This window comes from Gadus morhua, chromosome 14, assembly GCF_902167405.1.
Source record: "Gadus morhua chromosome 14, gadMor3.0, whole genome shotgun sequence".
Classification (NCBI taxonomy): Eukaryota; Metazoa; Chordata; class Actinopteri; order Gadiformes; family Gadidae; genus Gadus; species Gadus morhua.
In genome coordinates, this window is record NC_044061.1 from 2,187,965 (window position 1) to 2,205,816 (window position 17,852).

The window sequence follows — 17,852 nt, forward strand, 5'->3', positions numbered from 1 at the left end:
CATTATTTTATTGTATCAAAGACATTGATTCTACTCGCAACTTTTCTTGGACGCAATATTAACTCCCACAAGTTATTTTGTGGTGCATGTAGTTTTAAATGCAAGGGTTACAGGTTCACATTAGATACACCATGAATGAGTTGGGTTGTCCAACATGGTTTTATTTTAATTTGTTATAAAGAAATGAGACCCTGCTTTGTTGTGATTGTAATAACATGGACAACATTTGTGTCGTTTTAGATGTTTATCAATTTACATTAATGACCAAATATTGTGTGTAGCCTTTAACAGCAGCAATGAAAATGTATTTGGTGACCACACCGAGTATATTATATATAAAACAAAATGCCTTATAGACAAGACATTCAACCTGAACACAACTTCTAGAATAAAAGTTTCAAAACCTGTAAGTATTTGCTGGTTCATGGTAAATAATTACTTAATGATATAGCACGAGTTGGCAAGTTTCTTGAAAGATTTGAGTCAAATATTCTAGTCAGACAATATGTTAATTATATGCATGTAACATAATAAACGGCTTAATTTATACAGATTTATATGGATTTGAAGATTTCGATGCCTTTCGGTCCATAAGGCAAGCTCAATTTTCATTCCTCTAATTATTATTTTAACTACACAAACTACCTTATTTTGTGAATGAAACAGAAACCGTCATCATTTTGCCAATTTTAATACCAAAGATGCATAATTTAAGTCAAGCAGCCTTTTTGATATATACGAGATGTGACCGTAACGAACAGCAAAACAAAAACTCAATTATGTATAGAATATAAATCGAAATACCTTTACACTGAACTATAGAACACAGTTTCAGTTCAATCGTCAACAGCACATGAGAACGTGTAACAAAGACCTCGTTATGAATGTCTTAGAAATTAAACCTGTTAACATCCTAGTAATGGAACATGTGCACATCCTAGAAATGGAACATGTACACAACCTAGTAATGGAACATTTATACATCCTATAATGTCACCTGTGAACGTCCTAGTAATGTCACCTGTGAACGTCCTAGTAATGAAACATGTTAACAACCTAGTAATGTCCCCTGTGCAGACTCAGTGACAGCAGAAAATGTCCGATACTCCTCTATACAAAATGATAGGGTTGAGCGATGTCAACCGGCTAGTTTTAGCAGTTTAAAATAGTAAATATATAAAATAAAATAATAACTGGAAAGTGTCTCTGGGTCCGAGCGTTGTGATTGGAGGAGGGGGCGCTGCTAGAACCTACGGGGAGCTCCTTTGAAGGGCTTGAAGCCGCCGCCGTTCCCGCCGCTGGATAGAGAGTTGTTGGTGATCTGCACGATGCGGTTCATGCCGGACGATGAGTGGCTGGGGGAGAGGGGGGGGAAAGGGTTAATACTGGGGGGCCGTATGGAATAAGGAAGGAATGCATCCCATCTCCTCTTTCAAATCCACACCTACCCAGGCCGGATCGGCAGCCATCATATACGTCTAAAGGCTTCAGTCTATCCACCTTATTTATTAGTAGCACTTTGTAACAAACATGGCATATTTAATAAGACAAACCACTATAACAAGACAATCTAAACCATTTTCAAAGTATAGATCGCATATTAAAAACACTAAGTGTGACGCCAGCGATGGTATCTCTTGGACAGGTTAGGTACCAGTCAGGAGAACCAGTGTTACCTGATCGACGTGAAGAGGTCGGCCTGTCTGTTTACATTTGCAACACAACTTCTCCTTCACCGTCGACTATTGAGGGTGTGAAGACCATGACAGAAGTAGGCCAGCCGTCACAGGTCATTTTAAAACCTTTGATTGTCATACAATATAAATATAGCGTCATATCGATAGTCTAAAATACAACGTCTTTCAAATGCTACATGTTGTATTATTCAATTCAATACAACAATTCAGATTAAAATACAAAAACAAATAATAATATTCTATGCATGGAATAACTATATTAAATGAATACCAAATGGATAATCACAACCATGAATGTCCATAAATGAAATAACAAAGGTGAGCGCCACCCAGTGGACGCTACAGCCCCCCTGCAGGACGGTGAACAGTATTACACTCTTCCCCCCCCCCCCCCCCCCCTCCCACCCCCTCATGAGCCCTGACCTGTAATGTGTGTTAAGTGGTCTGGAAAGGGAAGCTCTTTACTCAATCTCTATACTAGGTTTGTTGACCAGTTAACCAGTTAACCAGTTAACCAGGGGTCAGGTGATGCAGTCGGGCCTCTGCCTTGTTCTGATTGGCTGTCTGCCCTCCATAGAGAGCATTGTGGGGTGGCAGTATGAGTCCCCCCCACCCCCCCAGCTGTAACCCCTTGAGGTAGGACAGGGTCCCTCCTGGGGGTCTCACCTCGAGTGCTGGGCCATCAGGCTGCCCCGGGGGTCCCCCATCCTACGGCCGTCCTGGAAGCCCCCGCTGCCCTGGGAGCCCGCGCCCCCGTGCCAGTCCTTCCTGCTGGGGCCCTGGTCCCTGCCTGGGGGGTCCCTACCCGGGGGGTCTCGGCCCGGGGGGTCCCTGCCCAGGGGGGCCCTGCCCGGGGGGTCTCTGCCCGGGGGGTCCCTGCCGTGGCGCTCAACCACCACCTGGCGGCCCGACCCAAAAGCCTGGAGACACAAACACACACCCTGGGGTTAATGGGGCCCGTTGGGGTGAAGGGACCTGGGGGTGAAGGGACCTGGAGGTGAAGGGACCTGGAGGAGGGGGTCCACCCCTGGGGTTAATGGGGCCCGTTGGGGTGAAGGGACCTGGGGGTGAAGGGACCTGGAGGTGAAGGGACCTGGAGGAGGGGGTCCACCCCTGGGGTTAATGGGGCCCGTTGGGGTGAAGGGACCTGGGGGTGAAGGGACCTGGAGGTGAAGGGACCTGGAGGAGGGGGTCCACCCCTGGGGTTAATGGGGCCCGTTGGGGTGAAGGGACCTGGGGGTGAAGGGACCTGGAGGCGGGGGTCCACCCCTGAGGTTAATGGGGCCCGTTGGGGTGAAGGGACCTGGGGGTGAAGGGACCTGGAGGCGGGGGTCCACCCCTGAGGCCAACACACCGCTGGTAGAACCACAGAACCGTCTTCAACATTCCTGCCCTTCATCCTTAAACCAGTTCAGGCCAGTCTACGTCTGGTTCCTCTCCGACCTGGCGTCCACCGAGATGACTTCACCTGCCGGCCGAGGTGAAGCCGACGGCCAATGAGAGACTGAAGAGAGCCGACCTAGGGCCGGGCGATTCATCTCATTCTGATCGCGATTTCAACGTTCACAGAACTAATACAATTTATCGTTAAATGTTTTATAGAAAGTGCAGAACAGCTGGATACACATCTGTACATTATTTTAGATTTGGCCATTTTCTTTTTGACCATTTTGTGCATTTCTTTTAAGGCGAAATATCAAAGTTCTCAGTTACTCCGTGTTTTTTAGGGAGAGACACGCTGGATAAACACATCATGTTGTCAAACTCAAAAAGGACAGTTTTTGAATAATCGTGATTACAATATTGACCAAGATAATCGTGATTCTGATGTTTCTCCATAACGGAGCAGCGCTATGCCGACCTGGTCCCCCATCACCATGGGCCGGCCCCCCTCCCGCTCGTTGTAGCTGTGCCTCCCGCGGCTGGCGGCGGCGGGCCCCCTCAGGGCGGGGCCTGGGACCTCCCGGGTGGAGCGCTCGGCCCTCATCCGCACCGCTCCGCTGGGGACACACAGGGACACAACGCCGTTAGGAGACAGTGAGGGTGAGACGAGGAGGGAGGGGCGCTGAGGGGGGGGGGGGGGGGGCGCAGGCGTCCTCGAGTGGGACGCTGAACCCCAAACTGCTCCTCATGTGCAGGTTGGCAGCTTGCATGGCAGCCTCCGCCATCGGGGGGGGGGGGGGGGGGGGGGGGGTGTGTGTGTGTGTGTGTGTCAGTCAGTGTAACGCAACGTAGCTTGAATGTCATCCTCCCTTGTAAGTCGCTCTGGATAAAAGCGTCTGTCAAATGTAAAGGACCGCTCACTCGCTGTGGAGAAGTGTTAGCGCTTAATGATTACAACTTTGAATAACAATAAAAGGTCTTCACCAATGCTGGTACTCGATGTAAGCACTTATTGTATGTTGTACGTCCTTGTACTTGAATATAGTACTTTAAGTGGCATTGTACATCATCTTATCCTATCCATCTGTGTTGTGTTGGGGGAATGGGTTAACCTAGTGCTGGTTGGTGCCTGGCACCAGGTCCTCTGACCCTCCTCACTGTACAGGTAGGTGTACTGTTTCATTCTCCTGACCGGTGTTCTTACAGTACGGGGCTCTGGGTGAGCGTCTCACTGTAGCTGTGATAATAAATCGGCGTACCGGACGTCCCCCTTGTTGGCGCTGAGGCCGCCGCCGCCGCCATCGTTCTTCCAGCCCCCGTGGGCGCCGCCGTCCCGGGGGGAGCGCGTGTGGGACATCCCGGGCATGGCGGTGCGGGGGGCAGCGGGCCGCTCCGTCATGGCGACGGGCCGACGCTCGTCGCGGTCCCGGCGGTCCGTGTCGCGGAGGTCGCTCCGCGGGGGGGGCGGCGGCGGCTCGGGGCGACGCACCGCCTCGAAGCTCTTGGGGTAGCGGTCGAAGCCGGACGCCTCCCGGTGCGGGGCGGGGCGGCTCTTCTTGGCCTCGGGCTCGCCGTCGAAGCGGCTCCGCCTGCAGGGGGGGGGGGGGGCGGGGAGAGGGTCACGGGACGGACGGACTCCTGGTTAGTACGGTGAGAGCGGCCTGGAACGGGGTCAAGAGGTCACCTCATCGGGAGAGCACAGAGAACGAGGACGCTAGGAGGTCATTAAAGGACTCAGGTCATGACCCGAGTGCAACATGACGGCGTTATTGATTATATATTAATAGAGCATGACTACAGAGAAGTAAAGTTATCAACTACGTCTCAGATCATCCCCCCTGACCCCGGGTCATCCCCCCTCACCCCGGGTCATCCCCTCTGACCCCGGGTCATCCCCCCTCACCCCGGGTCATCCCCCCTGACCCCGGGTCATCCCCCCTGACCCCGGGTCATCCCCCCTGACCCCGGGTCATCCCCTCTGACCCCGGGTCATCCCCTCTGACCCCGGGTCATCCCCCCTGACCCCGGGTCATCCCCCCTGACCCCGGGTCATCCTCTGACCCCGGGTCATCCTCTCTGACCCCGGGTGCTCGTACCGGTCGAAGCTGGCGGGCTGCGCGGCGGCGGCCTCCTGGAAGCGGCCCCGGTCGCGGGCGGTTGAGGTGAAGTTGGTGAAGCGGTTCTGCTGCCGGCTGTACTCGGCCCCGCCGCTCAGACGCGCCTCCGACTCGGGCGCCATCTTCTTCCCGCCGTTCCAGTAGGAGTCGTCCCTGCGGCTGAGAGGGTGAAGAGGGGCACATCGAGGTCAGCCTCTCTAAAGCTACGGCCCCCCGTCTCTGGAGGGTAACTAGGGGGTAGGACTCTGTATAAACAAGGACCCATGGTCTCCAGAGACATCTGAACTGGTCGATCACAGCTTTAACTTGTAGCTAGTCATTTAGATCAAAGTAAACACTTTTCAAAAGGGGGGGGAACTATCCTACAGATGCGTGTCATTTCCTGGCCGGAGAGCGATGGTTTGTGTGTAGTCACTAGAGGCTGGTGTACCCGTGCTCCACGTCGCGCCCTCTCTTCAGGTTGTTCCTCTTCTCCTGCTCGTAGCGCAGCTGCTCCTGCTGCCGCCTCAGCTCCTCGCGCTCGCGGGCCAGACGCTCCGCCTCCTTGCGCCGTTCCTGACACACAGGTTACACGTTCAGAACACCAGGGCATCGCTCCCCACCGTGGCCGCATGGTGTGGTTCTACACACTAGGGCTGGGCGAGGAACCGGGTTTGGATCGCTATTATCGTCAAACGATCACAAAACTAATGTAATCGAGTTTGATTTAGTTATTTATAAATTAAACTTCAGAGTTCTCAGTTACTAAGTGTTTTTTGGCAGAGACATGCTGAATAAACACATCATGTTTCCAAACTCAAAAATAATCGTTTGAATAATCGTGATTTAAAGATTGACCAAAACAATCATGAATAGGATTTTCTTCTCCCATAACCGAGCAGCCCTGCACCACACCCCGTCAGAGCGGAGAGGTGGGCGTCGCCGTAACCGAGCAGCCCTGCACCACACCCCCTCAGAGCGGAGAGGTGGGCGTCGCCGTAACCGAGCAGCCCTACACCACACCCCGTCAGAGCGGAGAGGTGGGCGTCGCCGTAACCGAGCAGCCCTACACCACACCCCGTCAGAGCGGAGAGGTGGGCGTCGCCGTAACCGAGCAGCCCTGCACCACACCCCGTCAGAGCGGAGAGGTGGGCGTCGCCGTAACCGAGCAGCCCTGCACCACACCCCCTCAGAGCGGAGAGGTGGGCGTCGCCGTAACCGAGCAGCCCTGCACCACACCCCGTCAGAGCGGAGAGGTGGGCGTCGCCGTAACCGAGCAGCCCTGCACCACACCCCGTCAGAGCGGAGAGGTGGGCGTCGCCGTAACCGAGCAGCCCTGCACCACACCCCCTCAGAGCGGAGAGGTGGGCGTCGCCCTTACCTGCTCGATGCGGATCCGCTCCCGCTCCAGCCGCTCCCGCTCCATGCGCTCCCGCTCCAGCTTCTGCCTCTCCATCTCCAGCCGCTGCCGCTCCCGGAGCAGGTTCTCCCGCTCCTCGCGCTCCCGCAGGAGACGGATGCGCTCGCGCTCCCGGCGTTCCCGCTCGGCGATCTCGCGGCGCCTGGACGTTGGAGAACCGGTAATCAATATGGGAACAGTTGATCAATATGGGAACAGTTGATCAATATGGGAACAGTTGATCAATATGGGAACAGTTGATCAATATGGGAACAGTTGATCAATATGGGAACAGGTAATCAATATGGGAACAGTTGATCAATATGGGAACAGTTACTCAATATGGGAACAGGTAATCAATATGGGAACAGTTGATCAATATGGGAACAGGTAATCAATATGGGAACAGTTGATCAATATGGGAACAGGTAATCAATATGGGAACAGGTAATCAATATGGGAACAGGTAATCAATATGGGAACAGTTAATCAATATGGGAACAGTTACTCAATATGGGAACAGCTACTCAATATGGGAACAGGTAATCAATATGGAAACGCGTGCAAGGACTAAAACAACGTCTGCGCATAAAGGACCGGGAATACTTGGAATAAAGGGAACGAATACGGGTACAGAAAGGACTACCAGTTCTTTTCCAATATTCAATATCCTTGAAGGGCGGTTACATTTAGACACAGCCACCCCCCTTACGCACTTATTGTACGTTGTACGTCCTGGCACTTAAACTAGTACTTAGCATTGTGTAGCATCCTATCATAGCTGTCTCTGTTGGATACGGGGAACGGGTTAACCTAGTGATGGTTAGTGCTTGGCACATGGTTCCATTAACATCCTTACTGTACCAACATTAATATATTAACGTTTCTCTTTCTTGTGACCACTGTCCTGTAAGTGGCTTTGATAAAGGCGTCTGGTAGTAACAGCGTACCTGCGTAGCTCCAGGGCCCGTCGGACCCGCTCCAGACGCACCACGCGCTCCCTCATCCTCTGCTCCTTCATCTTCTCAAAGGGGAGGATCTCGTTGTGGCCCTCCTTGTTGAAGAACGGCCGCCTCTCCTTCATCATCTGGAACTAGAGGAGGGGGAAACGCAGGACGGATCAAAACCTTTGCGCCCATCAAACACAGCAACAGGTCATGGGTCGAGGCTAGGGATGTTCCGATACCATTCTTTCCTAACCCGATTTCTGAACTTCTGTATCGGCCGAGTATAAATCTAGCTTTGTATCTACTAATAGCACTAGTTCTTATTGAAGGGTTCTCTTACGATGGCAGCGGTATAGTCGGTTCACTTACTGTCTATCCTTTATTTTTTTATTAATTAACAATAATACATTGACATTCCGTTTGTGTTATTGCATCCATGTTTTTCCGACTTGGTAGCTCGAACGCACGTAGGGTGGGAGACGTTGCTTTACCGATGACTTTTCACCACCGATCGTTAACGAACGCAGCATAACCCCGTAGTGTTTGTGATGTTCTCTGTCGGTAAAGGAACTGGTCATGTGATGGCATCGGATTCGGCGCGTAGACTTCAGTACTCTGATAACCGATCGGAGGAATTCCTGACACTGGTATCGGTACAACTCTAGTCAAGGCAAGAGAAAGGAAAAGAAAAGGACCTCTTCTGGTGGGATGAGCCACCTGGGATGCCTCTGCTGAGGATGCGGATGTGGATGCTGATGCTGCTGCATGTTCATGTGAGGAAACCCAGGCTGAGGAAAAGGGCGTCCATATCATTAGGAAACATGAAATCAGTTGAGGAACGGGGGCTAGGCCAACACTGAGGGGACGTCTTGAGCAAGTTACCCGATCAAACTGTCTACCGCCCCGTCTGAATGGCTGCCGCATCTTGTTGAAGTGAGGAGGACCTCGGTTATGAGCGAAGGGCAGAACTCCAGGGCTCTTGGCTCCTGTGAATGTAAATACATCGAGATAAGTCAGTACAACGCCCCCCTCTGGTCTCTTTACAAGTTACACCACCAACAATTGAAACAACCCAGCTTACGTATATGCTTCTTCTCGTCTTTCTTCTCTTGGACCACGGTGGACGAGGGAACCTCTACTTTGTCATTTTTGGCGTCGGGTTTCTTAGACCCGTCTTTGTTGTCTTTTTCTGAAGGTTTGTCCGTCTTCTTGTCGTCTTTCTTGGGCAGCGTTCTGTAAAACAATGACAGGTTATCGTCTGCTCCAACAGTGATCAGTTCACCTAGCTGATGGTCCTCATTCTCCACCCACTTGCTCGTCTTGGATCCGGTTAACGTTCGCTTCTCACTGGATTTGATTGACGTCATTTTTTCCTCCACTTCCTTTTTCGCTGCCTCTTTCTTGAATGGATCACTTTTAACCTTAAAGAATGGCGGAGAAGCAGATGGTGAGCTGGAGAGTAAACTCGGCTTATAGAAAAACAATCAGGACATGGGGTAAACATTTTTTTAAAATGTTTTCGACTTTCTGAAAAGAATAGCTGTTATTTTTACTCAATTTTTTAACAGGTGACACTTTTATCCGAAACCACAAGTGAGGTTGGAACATCAAAAAATGCACTGCATCCCTAATAAAGTTAAGTCCCTTTCTGTGCTCAACAGCAGGCCTCCTCCCTCACCCTCTCCACGTAGATCTGCTGCCCGTGGAGCTCGGTGCGGTCCAGGTGGGAGATGCAGCGCACCACCTCCGTGCTGGAGGACATGGTGACCAGGCCGTAGCACTTGGACCCGGGGCTGCGTGCGTTGGTGACCACTTTAGCACTGAACACCTGTTGGTGATAAGCAGAGGTTTGAGACAGACTTCATGTCGCCGGGCTTAGGTGATGGTCATATGGTAGGCCGGTGCAGCCCTGCGAGACGTTACTGATTTAAGTCTATGGAAATGGAATCGTGTAGATTAAAGGATTTGGTTTGTGAAGACCCCAGGTTAATGGTTGACATTTTCTTTATTACGTCTCCGTCCTTCGGAGGAGACGTAAAACAGAGGTCCTGACTCACTGAGGTCATAAAAGATCCCAGGGCACTTATCGCAAAGAGTTGGTTTCCCCCGGTGTCCGAGCTAAAAACTGCCCCACCAGGCTCACTCAATCTGGCCCCCTAATCCTCCTGTATAATTAGCAGACTCATTAATTCCCTCACTCCACCTCAAGCTGGTGTGGTGAGCGTTCTGATTGGTTGCCCTGCATCGGCCCAGTGGGTGTTACACACTGGTGGTGGTGAGCGAGGTCCCCCCCTTCACTGTGAAGCGTCTTTGAGTGTCTAGAAAGCGCTATATAATTTCAATCACTTAATTATTATTTTCTATGTCGATTTTGGTTCAACTCCCCATGTGCAGTCTTCCATTTAACTGTGTTTATAATCGACTTGGAAACTGAGGCGGCAGTAACAATTCTATGTGAAGATAGTGTCATTATAGGCAGTCAGATTAGCCTGATTGCAGAGAAACAACACCCCCATCTAACTGGCCTGGGTCAGTGTAGATGTGGGTGTTTTTAACTGATTCCAACGCAGCAAAAGCATTCTGTGTTTTCACGCCAATAGGCATGCTCAGACTAAGAGAGCAAAGTACTGAAGGATTCTTGAATGTTAAATGTTCTGCTGAGCATGGCGGTGGATTTTGGATATAGCTGAGCAGCAATGGAAGCTGCTTAACACTCATTTGGAATATGATGGCTCACCAAGATCCCAGGTCAGAACACGCCTAGCGCGATAAGGGGTGAGTTGGAACAAAACGGATTGATATCTGGACAAAGTCAGCAACTAACATGGGGTCTTAAACTGGCAAAACCCTTCGAACATGACAGTATTCAACAAAGCTGGGCACGAGTTAAACCATACAACCTAAACTTAAAAAACTAAATTAGACTTTACCTTTCCATATTTTCCAAACAGGTTCTTTAGGTCAGCTGCCTTTGTGTTTGACGAGAGGCCACTGACCCACACGTTACGAGAAGAGCTGCTGGCAGCGCTGCTGAGACCACCTACACAGGCACCCAGGGAACGTTAGGGCACCGTCCTTCTCCAAAACCAACGTATACCGACAGTAATAATTATGTGTCTTGGTTGACATTTACCTTTATCATCTTTTGCTTTTCCATCTCTGTCTCTTGAAGAGCTACAAGGTAAATTAAAATACAAACAAAACAAAAAAACAATACAAATACAGTGAATACTATTAAAATGTAATCCCTGCTGGAAACCATTTGCACAAGACCCATGGAACAAGACACAGCACGGAACACAGTCGAAGAAGGAAAAAGGTCTTCATGGCGTGGGTTTGGATAATTCTGTGACAGGCTTCCTTCATGGCTTTTCCACTGGTGAGATGGATCAGGTTGTCAGCCAATTTATTCCCTTTGATCAATGTGAGTCTTCAGAAGTATGAGGTACTTCACAGCAAATCTTTCCTGACCCCCAAAAAAAATATTTTTCACCTCAGGTACTACTACTTTTACAATGCCTCGTGCAGGAACTGGAAAAGGCATTAAAAGTGACGGAAAGACGACAGTAACAGTTGGGGTTTCCTCTCCTGGTTATGGCCACAACTTAAACCAACTTCAAGGAATAAATTAAAGCAGTAATTGGCAGGGTTAGGTACATCAGCGGACATTCCCCTTAAGGAAAAGGAAAAAAAAAAATCTTGACGCTACCCACAATGCTGCTTTCCTAGTGCGCTTGGACGTGGTAGTAGTATCAAAGAACTGACATAGAAAGACAAACCTCTTAGCTTGACCTGACGCCCCCGTAGTGGAGGGGCCTTTCTTCCCAGAATCCTTCTCTTTGTCTCCCGTTTCAGCTTTCTTCAGGGTGTCCCGGCCCTCCTTCTTCGTGGGGTCAGCCTTGGATCCGGCCTCGTTCTTACCCTCCTTGTGGCCCCCTGACTCTTCGGTGTTCAGGTCGTCGTCGTCGTCGTCGTCATCATCGTGGCCCGTGGGTCCAGAGGGGACCAGGGGGTCGTCAGAGCTCTTGTCGGGATCTGGAAGTTTCACATGTTTACCTGTCTCCAGGAGGTCGTCCCCATCAACGTCCAGCGTGATGGCGTCTTCGTTGGGGATCGACACGGACAGGTGATCGTCCTCAGCTTCTTTAGAGGAGTCCAATGCTTCGGCCGCCGTCTCTGCCGCTTCCGTCTCTACCTCCGCCTCTGGCTCGGTGTCGACGTCGGCCTCTGGATCGGCCTCGAGCTCTGGCTCCGAGTCGGCCTCGAGCAGCACCACAGCCTCCGGCTCCGGCGAGGCCGCGGGCTCAGCCTCCGGCTCCGGCGAGGCCGCGGGCTCAGCCTCCGGGTCCGGCGAGGCCGCGGGCTCAGCCTCCGTCTCCGGCGAGGCCGCGGGCTCAGCCTCCGTCTCGGGCTCCGTCTCCACCACAGGCTGGGGCTCGACCGACGCCTCATCGGCCTGGATTGAGGCCTCTGTCGTGGGCTCGTTGTCAACGGCGTCCTCGGTCGGGGGCTGGGCCTCGCCGGAGGTCTCCGGCCCGGCCTCAGGCGCGGCCGGGCTGGCCTCGCACGGCGCTGGCTTAGATTTTTCGTGAGCAACTTCCTCTGTTTCTGTTACATCTGAGGGATTTAATGAGGATAAACATGGCAAAAAAATAACAACTTTTTAACATCGACATGGGTGTATGACACTTCACCTAGAAAGTAGAACACAAAGCAAATCAGGGATTAGCGGTCGTCGAGGGGGCTGGGCCGCACAGGAGGAACAGAAACATGCGCTGAAGGCTGAGGCCGTGTTGGTCCATCCTTCGCTCCCCGAAGAGCCAGTCACTATTCGCACGGCTGGATTTGCCATCCCGGTGCCGTCTCCTGACATCTGGAACTTCTTCAGGTGGACCTCGGGTTCACATGGCGTGTGAGCGGGGGTGGGGAGAGGCGTCTGTCCGTCCATCAGTCATTTCTTCTACAATGACAACCCATCTCCCCCATGCATGGTGGTCAGTCTACAAGTCATCTTACGCCAAATCATCTGGGAAACTTCCATGACGTCACATAGCGAGGGTCGTCAATGTCCGTCTTGGCCATCAGATCATTCAGCCTTTAGGAGAACAACTCCAGTCTTGAAATCCACACCGATGTGTAAGGCCCAGTCCAGTGTGTGTGTACGCACGACCCAGTGCTTGATGTCTTTGCCAAGTCCCAGTGTGAAGCGTTACGTTATAGATGGTGAACATCAGGCAGCTCCTTCGATGGGGTCGCAGTAGGAAGAAGTAGCTTGGTGTGTGCACTTCTAGGCACTCGAAACTGCATCTTTACAAAAAAAAATGCAGCGCACGGCCATTAGGCGGCCCACATGTTGCCATTACTTTTGATCGTGGACGGCCCTTTACAGAAACGCAGCAGTGTTTGTAATGTTGACATGGGTCCTCTGTGCACCGTTAACTTGTGATCTAGTTAGCAAGGAAACGGTAGACGCATGTGTATTCCATGCAGGTTTCTGTGGCTTTATAGAAGGAGCGCTACCTTGGAAGAAAATGTTAAGATACCTCGCTGAGCGTCCACACATACCTTTCTCAGATTCGTCTTCTTCAGTGTCCTGAAACACAAAAGACACAAATTAAGCATTTCATTAAAGTAGTTTCGCTTCACCTTCCTGCAGGGTTTGGGTCAAATCTGCCCAATTATTCTTTTTCCTAAATCATGATAACGATGTATTTGTATAGCCCTTAACCTCAGTTACAGGGTCAAAGGGAATACCTATATATGTATTACATGTCCTGTTGTGTTTATCCTCGGATTGCCTAACAATGGCTGATCTCTGCCTTCATGTATTCTGGTGGTCAAGTGAGCCTGAATGACTGCCATAGGAAATGAATGGTAGGACTACATAAGGTTCATTCAGAAGAGGGAAAGCACATGCATAGGTTTGAACAAGTTCTCCTTGCATAAAAGATGGATCGGTCCTCGATGAAAAACAATCGCATCAATTACAATCACACGCGGTGGTTGCAGCTACGCTAAATGTGCCATCTTCCGCTACACAGCACTTTGCATTGTTGAACGGTTCGGGTCTAATCACGATGACATGGGTTCTTGATAAAAAACATATTCGCCAGATACAAGTACTGCAGGCTAACCTTGGCACAGGAGTCGTCATCCAGAATATTTTCAGAGTCCGATTCCATTTTCTTTCCTACGAAACAATAAATAGAAATACATTCAGCGGCAAGATTAAATGGCTGGGAAGAAAAACGTAGCGTTACAACTCAGTTTAAACCATGGGGCAGAATACCCTGGCACAGGTGAGTCTCTGAAAAATGAATGCAAGTTTCATTTTATAATTGTTGGAAATTATACTTTGCAAATGTCACCCAAAATACACTTTAAATCCGTCCACTTATCAGGTCTCTACAGGAACTAACTATTTGGATGAGGGTGGCTAAAACATAGGACTTAACACCTGGTTTCCCTACATTACATTAGAAACAGTGACAAAAGGTGCAACAGGTACTAGAAGGCCCCCGGGTTTGTGACACTAGGTTAAACCTTACCTTTAGGCTTCTTCCTCGTGGTTGTATCTGCAGCCAATGGGATTGCCACGTTGCCTGGCTCGCCGCCTTCATCTTCCACAGCCTGAAGCACGGAGAGACAGTATCAGAGGGTGGGTCCACACAAGGCCAGGGGGGCCGCAGCAGGGAGGTTTATTAACACAGCTGGTGTCACGGCGAAACCAGGAGAAGCCCTACATATCAAACTGACCAGTTAGACCTACTGGTATTACTGTGAGCCCATAGATACCAAACTGACCAGTTAGACCTACTGGTAATACTGTAGGCCCATACATAACAAACTGACCAGTTTAAGTTTAACCTACTGGTATTACTGTGAGCCCATAGATACCAAACTGACTAGTAAGACCTACTGGTAATACTGGTAATACTGTGAGAACATACCAAACTGACTAGTAAGACCTACTGGTAATACTGGTAATACTGTGAGCACATACCAAACTGACTAGTAAGACCTACTGGTAATACTGGTAATACTGTGAGCACATACCAAACTGACTAGTAAGACCTACTGGTATTACTGTGAGCCCATAGACACCAAACTGACCAGTTAGACCGAATGGTAATACTGTAGGCCCATACATACCAAACTGACCAGTTAAAAGTTTAACTTATTCAGGAAATGTCTTAGTCAATGTGGATGCATTTATCAATCTTTATTTTTTTACACCTGATGGAAGTATGTTTTCTTTCCCTACGAGAGCTTTATACTTTGTTAATGCATAATAATGAAAAAAATATATTAAGAATAAAAAATATATTTTTTTTTAATATATATATATAATTATTTTTTTTATATATATACATTGGTAGTCAAGGCGGGGCCCCACATAAACACATTTAGAATGTGTTTATGTGTTAAGATACAGCCAAATCACGATAAATCTGAAGTAACTTGTTGAAGTTCCCCACAAACACGTGAACAAATCCATATCTGAGGTCAATACACGGACCTTCATACATGCTGCTCACCTCCTATCATACTGCTGTCAGGTATATAGGCCTATCATAACATGGACAAATGTAAAAGGGCATGTAGACACATCTAGATTGCAATGACTGAGTATTTTCTATGGAAATAATCGATTTCAGAAATATTCTGAATCGAAATTGAATCGAGAACAACTAAATTGCAAACTGACCAGTTAGAACTACTGGTATTACTGTGGGCCCATTGATACCAAACTGACCAGTTAGAACTACTGGTATACTGTAGTCCCATGAATACCAAACTGACCAGTTACACTCACTGGTATTACCGTGTGCCCATAGATACCAAACTGACCAGTTAGACCTACTGGTATTACTGTGAGCCCATAGATACCTAAATGACCAGTTAGACCTACTGTTATTACTGTAGGCCCATAGATAACAAACTGACCAGTTAAGACTCAATGGTATTACTTTGGGCCCATTCATAACACATTGACCAGTTAAGACTCACTGGTATTACAGTGGGCCCATACATAACAAACTGACCAGTTACACTCACTGGTATTACTGGTAGAATGGCTAAACGGCTTATTAATTATGCAACAATGTAGTTTTATAATTTATGAAATCCAATGAAATAACTTTCGTACAAGCACACCTGCACGAAGTGAACCAAACGACAATAATAGCAAAATAACAGCTAGCCGAGTGCTGCTAGACCAGCACTGCTAGTTAGCAGCGCTCGGCTAGCAAGGTTGCAGGCGGTCGATGTCCGCACGCGTGCGACCCCTGAACCGCTCCGTACCTGTTTCAACCGGGCGATCAGGACGCTCTTAACCCCGGAGCAGTCTAAAGATCTTCGTTTAAGCTCAGACTTCAGATCAATTACTCGTAATTCGACTATTTTCTTGGACTCCGTGGAAATGGCACCCGACGCCATTTTATCATCTCACCACAGAAGTGTTTTTGGGACTGCGCGCATGCGCATATGAAAGTCCCTATACTGAAGCGTGCGCGCGCGCTTTCGTTCTGCAAGACAAGAGCCCTCCCCATACGGTGGTTCTGCCTACGTCACGCAGAGTGGAGTCAGGCTAAAGTCAGGCTCATCGGCCGTCGGCCATCAGGTGTTGGAGCTTGAGGGACAAACTGTCAAGTACGACATAGGAATGTTTCCAACTTAAATAAATAAATATTTAATATTCAATTTTATAATATCAATATTATATTAGTATAATAGGGATTTTTAATAAAAATTGACTCTATATAATTGCATAATATAGTAATATATTATGCATTTATATAGAAAAGACCGAACTGATATATATTAACCATGGACGAAGAACCATGCGAAGAACACCTGAACCAGTAATACGACACGCTCCACTGTCACAAAGTGTCGTGGAGGAGCGGTGGTGAAACGGCGCCCCCGTGGCGCCGTGAGCGGCTCTTCATGCTGTAGCGGTGGTGAAGTGCTATGTCTCGCTGCGGCTTGTAGGACATGGACATCCAACGTCCAAGTACTGTCACGTGATTCCACTTGCCACCCCCACTGACGTCACAGGCTAATAATAATAAATAATAATACATTTAATTTAGAGGCGCCTTTCAAGACACCCAAGGTCACCTTACAGAGCATATAGTCATCATTCAAAACTATGTAAAACAGACTAGGAATAAAAGGAAAACAGAGGTTAAACATGAATAATAATAATTATGAATAACACTCAAAGACGCCTAAAGTGAAGGGGGGACCTCACTAACCACTTAATTAACCACTTTCACTAATGACTGAAACAACCTAATTGTGATTGCAAAAACATGCATTTGTGAAATGAGTTTTTGATCGGTCCACTCCTTAAGCCAGGGGTGTTTCTAGGTTTCATAAACATCCGGGGCTTAGCCCAGACGGAAAATGAAAATGCCAAAATGATGGCATTTGAACAAAATGAACATTTTTTCATAATTGTTACGTATTTTAGGAACACAAGCTGTATTTCCCTCACTTAACCAATAGGGGGTAGGACCAAATATATAAGCCGTAAATACTACACATAGCCACAAGGGAAAGCAGGACATTACTGAAGGCTGCAATAGATACTTTAGCCACAGAGGGCAGCATCACAGACCAGGCGAGGAAAACCGAGGATTACGTCACACCGGTTCCTCTCCAAGTCTTCCGGTCCTCGCTGAGTCCATAAAGAAGCCCATCTGGCCATGAAAACATTAGAACTCTCCCGGCAGCGATTAGACATACGTGGGTTAGTGGCTAGGAGAACACTCTCGCACGTGCTTAGAACACATCTTCAATCTCTCTTTACTTCAGAGCATCAGTTTACCATACCGAAAATACTTTATACAAATAAAGTCCCTTTAAAGCTATTCCTTTGGATTCGACCCCTCTTTCCATGAAGAACATTGCATAATGCTTCACCTAAATAAAAAAAAAATTGCAGTTTATTATAGCTTAAAATAGCTACCTGACTGCTGTGCTGCTTATCCCCAAATGTCAAAAGTTCCATTCAAGTTATTTCAGAGTAAAATTAATACAAGTGAGACAGACTTTACACACACATCTGACTGGGGATAGTTAATTCAGTTGAGGTAGTAAAAAGGTTATGTTTTTTAACTGTTTATTCTCTTGCCAGAAGGACTATCTAGACTAGGCTAGTACTTATAAATAATTGTAAATATTTTTACTTTTTTTTTTTTTTTTTACCCAAATAGGCCTATTATATTCGGGGCTAATTAAACACAGGGTCTGTGATTAGGATGTCTGGGTTCAGGGTCTGCGTTCAGGGCCTAATCGGCCAGGTAAACACGCGTCCTGCCGT

At 48.6% G+C, this 17,852-nt stretch overlaps 1 protein-coding gene across 1 annotated transcript; it reads right to left on the reverse strand.

The window, feature by feature from the left end:
* Positions 1-674: 674 nt before the first annotated feature.
* sltm (SAFB-like, transcription modulator) lies at positions 675-15,996 on the reverse strand. Its single transcript, XM_030377715.1, has 20 exons — positions 15,827-15,996; positions 14,071-14,152; positions 13,657-13,712; positions 13,088-13,115; positions 11,302-12,139; positions 10,656-10,696; positions 10,453-10,562; positions 9,201-9,350; positions 8,834-8,943; positions 8,604-8,755; positions 8,405-8,508; positions 8,218-8,310; positions 7,526-7,668; positions 6,558-6,738; positions 5,628-5,752; positions 5,177-5,356; positions 4,340-4,669; positions 3,559-3,697; positions 2,364-2,617; positions 675-1,355 (listed from the first exon to the last, which is right to left on the reverse strand). Exons 1-20 carry the CDS (start codon positions 15,959-15,961, stop codon positions 1,244-1,246), a joined length of 3,363 nt encoding a protein of 1,120 aa, XP_030233575.1. The 5' UTR covers positions 15,962-15,996; the 3' UTR covers positions 675-1,243.
* Positions 15,997-17,852: the final 1,856 nt, after the last annotated feature.

Excerpts from the sequence above, each read along its gene's own strand:
- sltm (XM_030377715.1), bottom strand. The coding sequence starts at position 15,961 with ATGGCGTCGGGTGCCATTTCCACGGAGTCCAAGAAAATAGTCGAATTA. Across the intron at positions 8,311-8,404 it reads GCGGTAGACAGTTTGATCGG|CCTGGGTTTCCTCACATGAA; the intron begins GTAACTTGCTCA and ends CCTTTTCCTCAG. Across the intron at positions 7,669-8,217 it reads GGCTCATCCCACCAGAAGAG|TTCCAGATGATGAAGGAGAG; the intron begins GTCCTTTTCTTT and ends CCCCTCCTCTAG.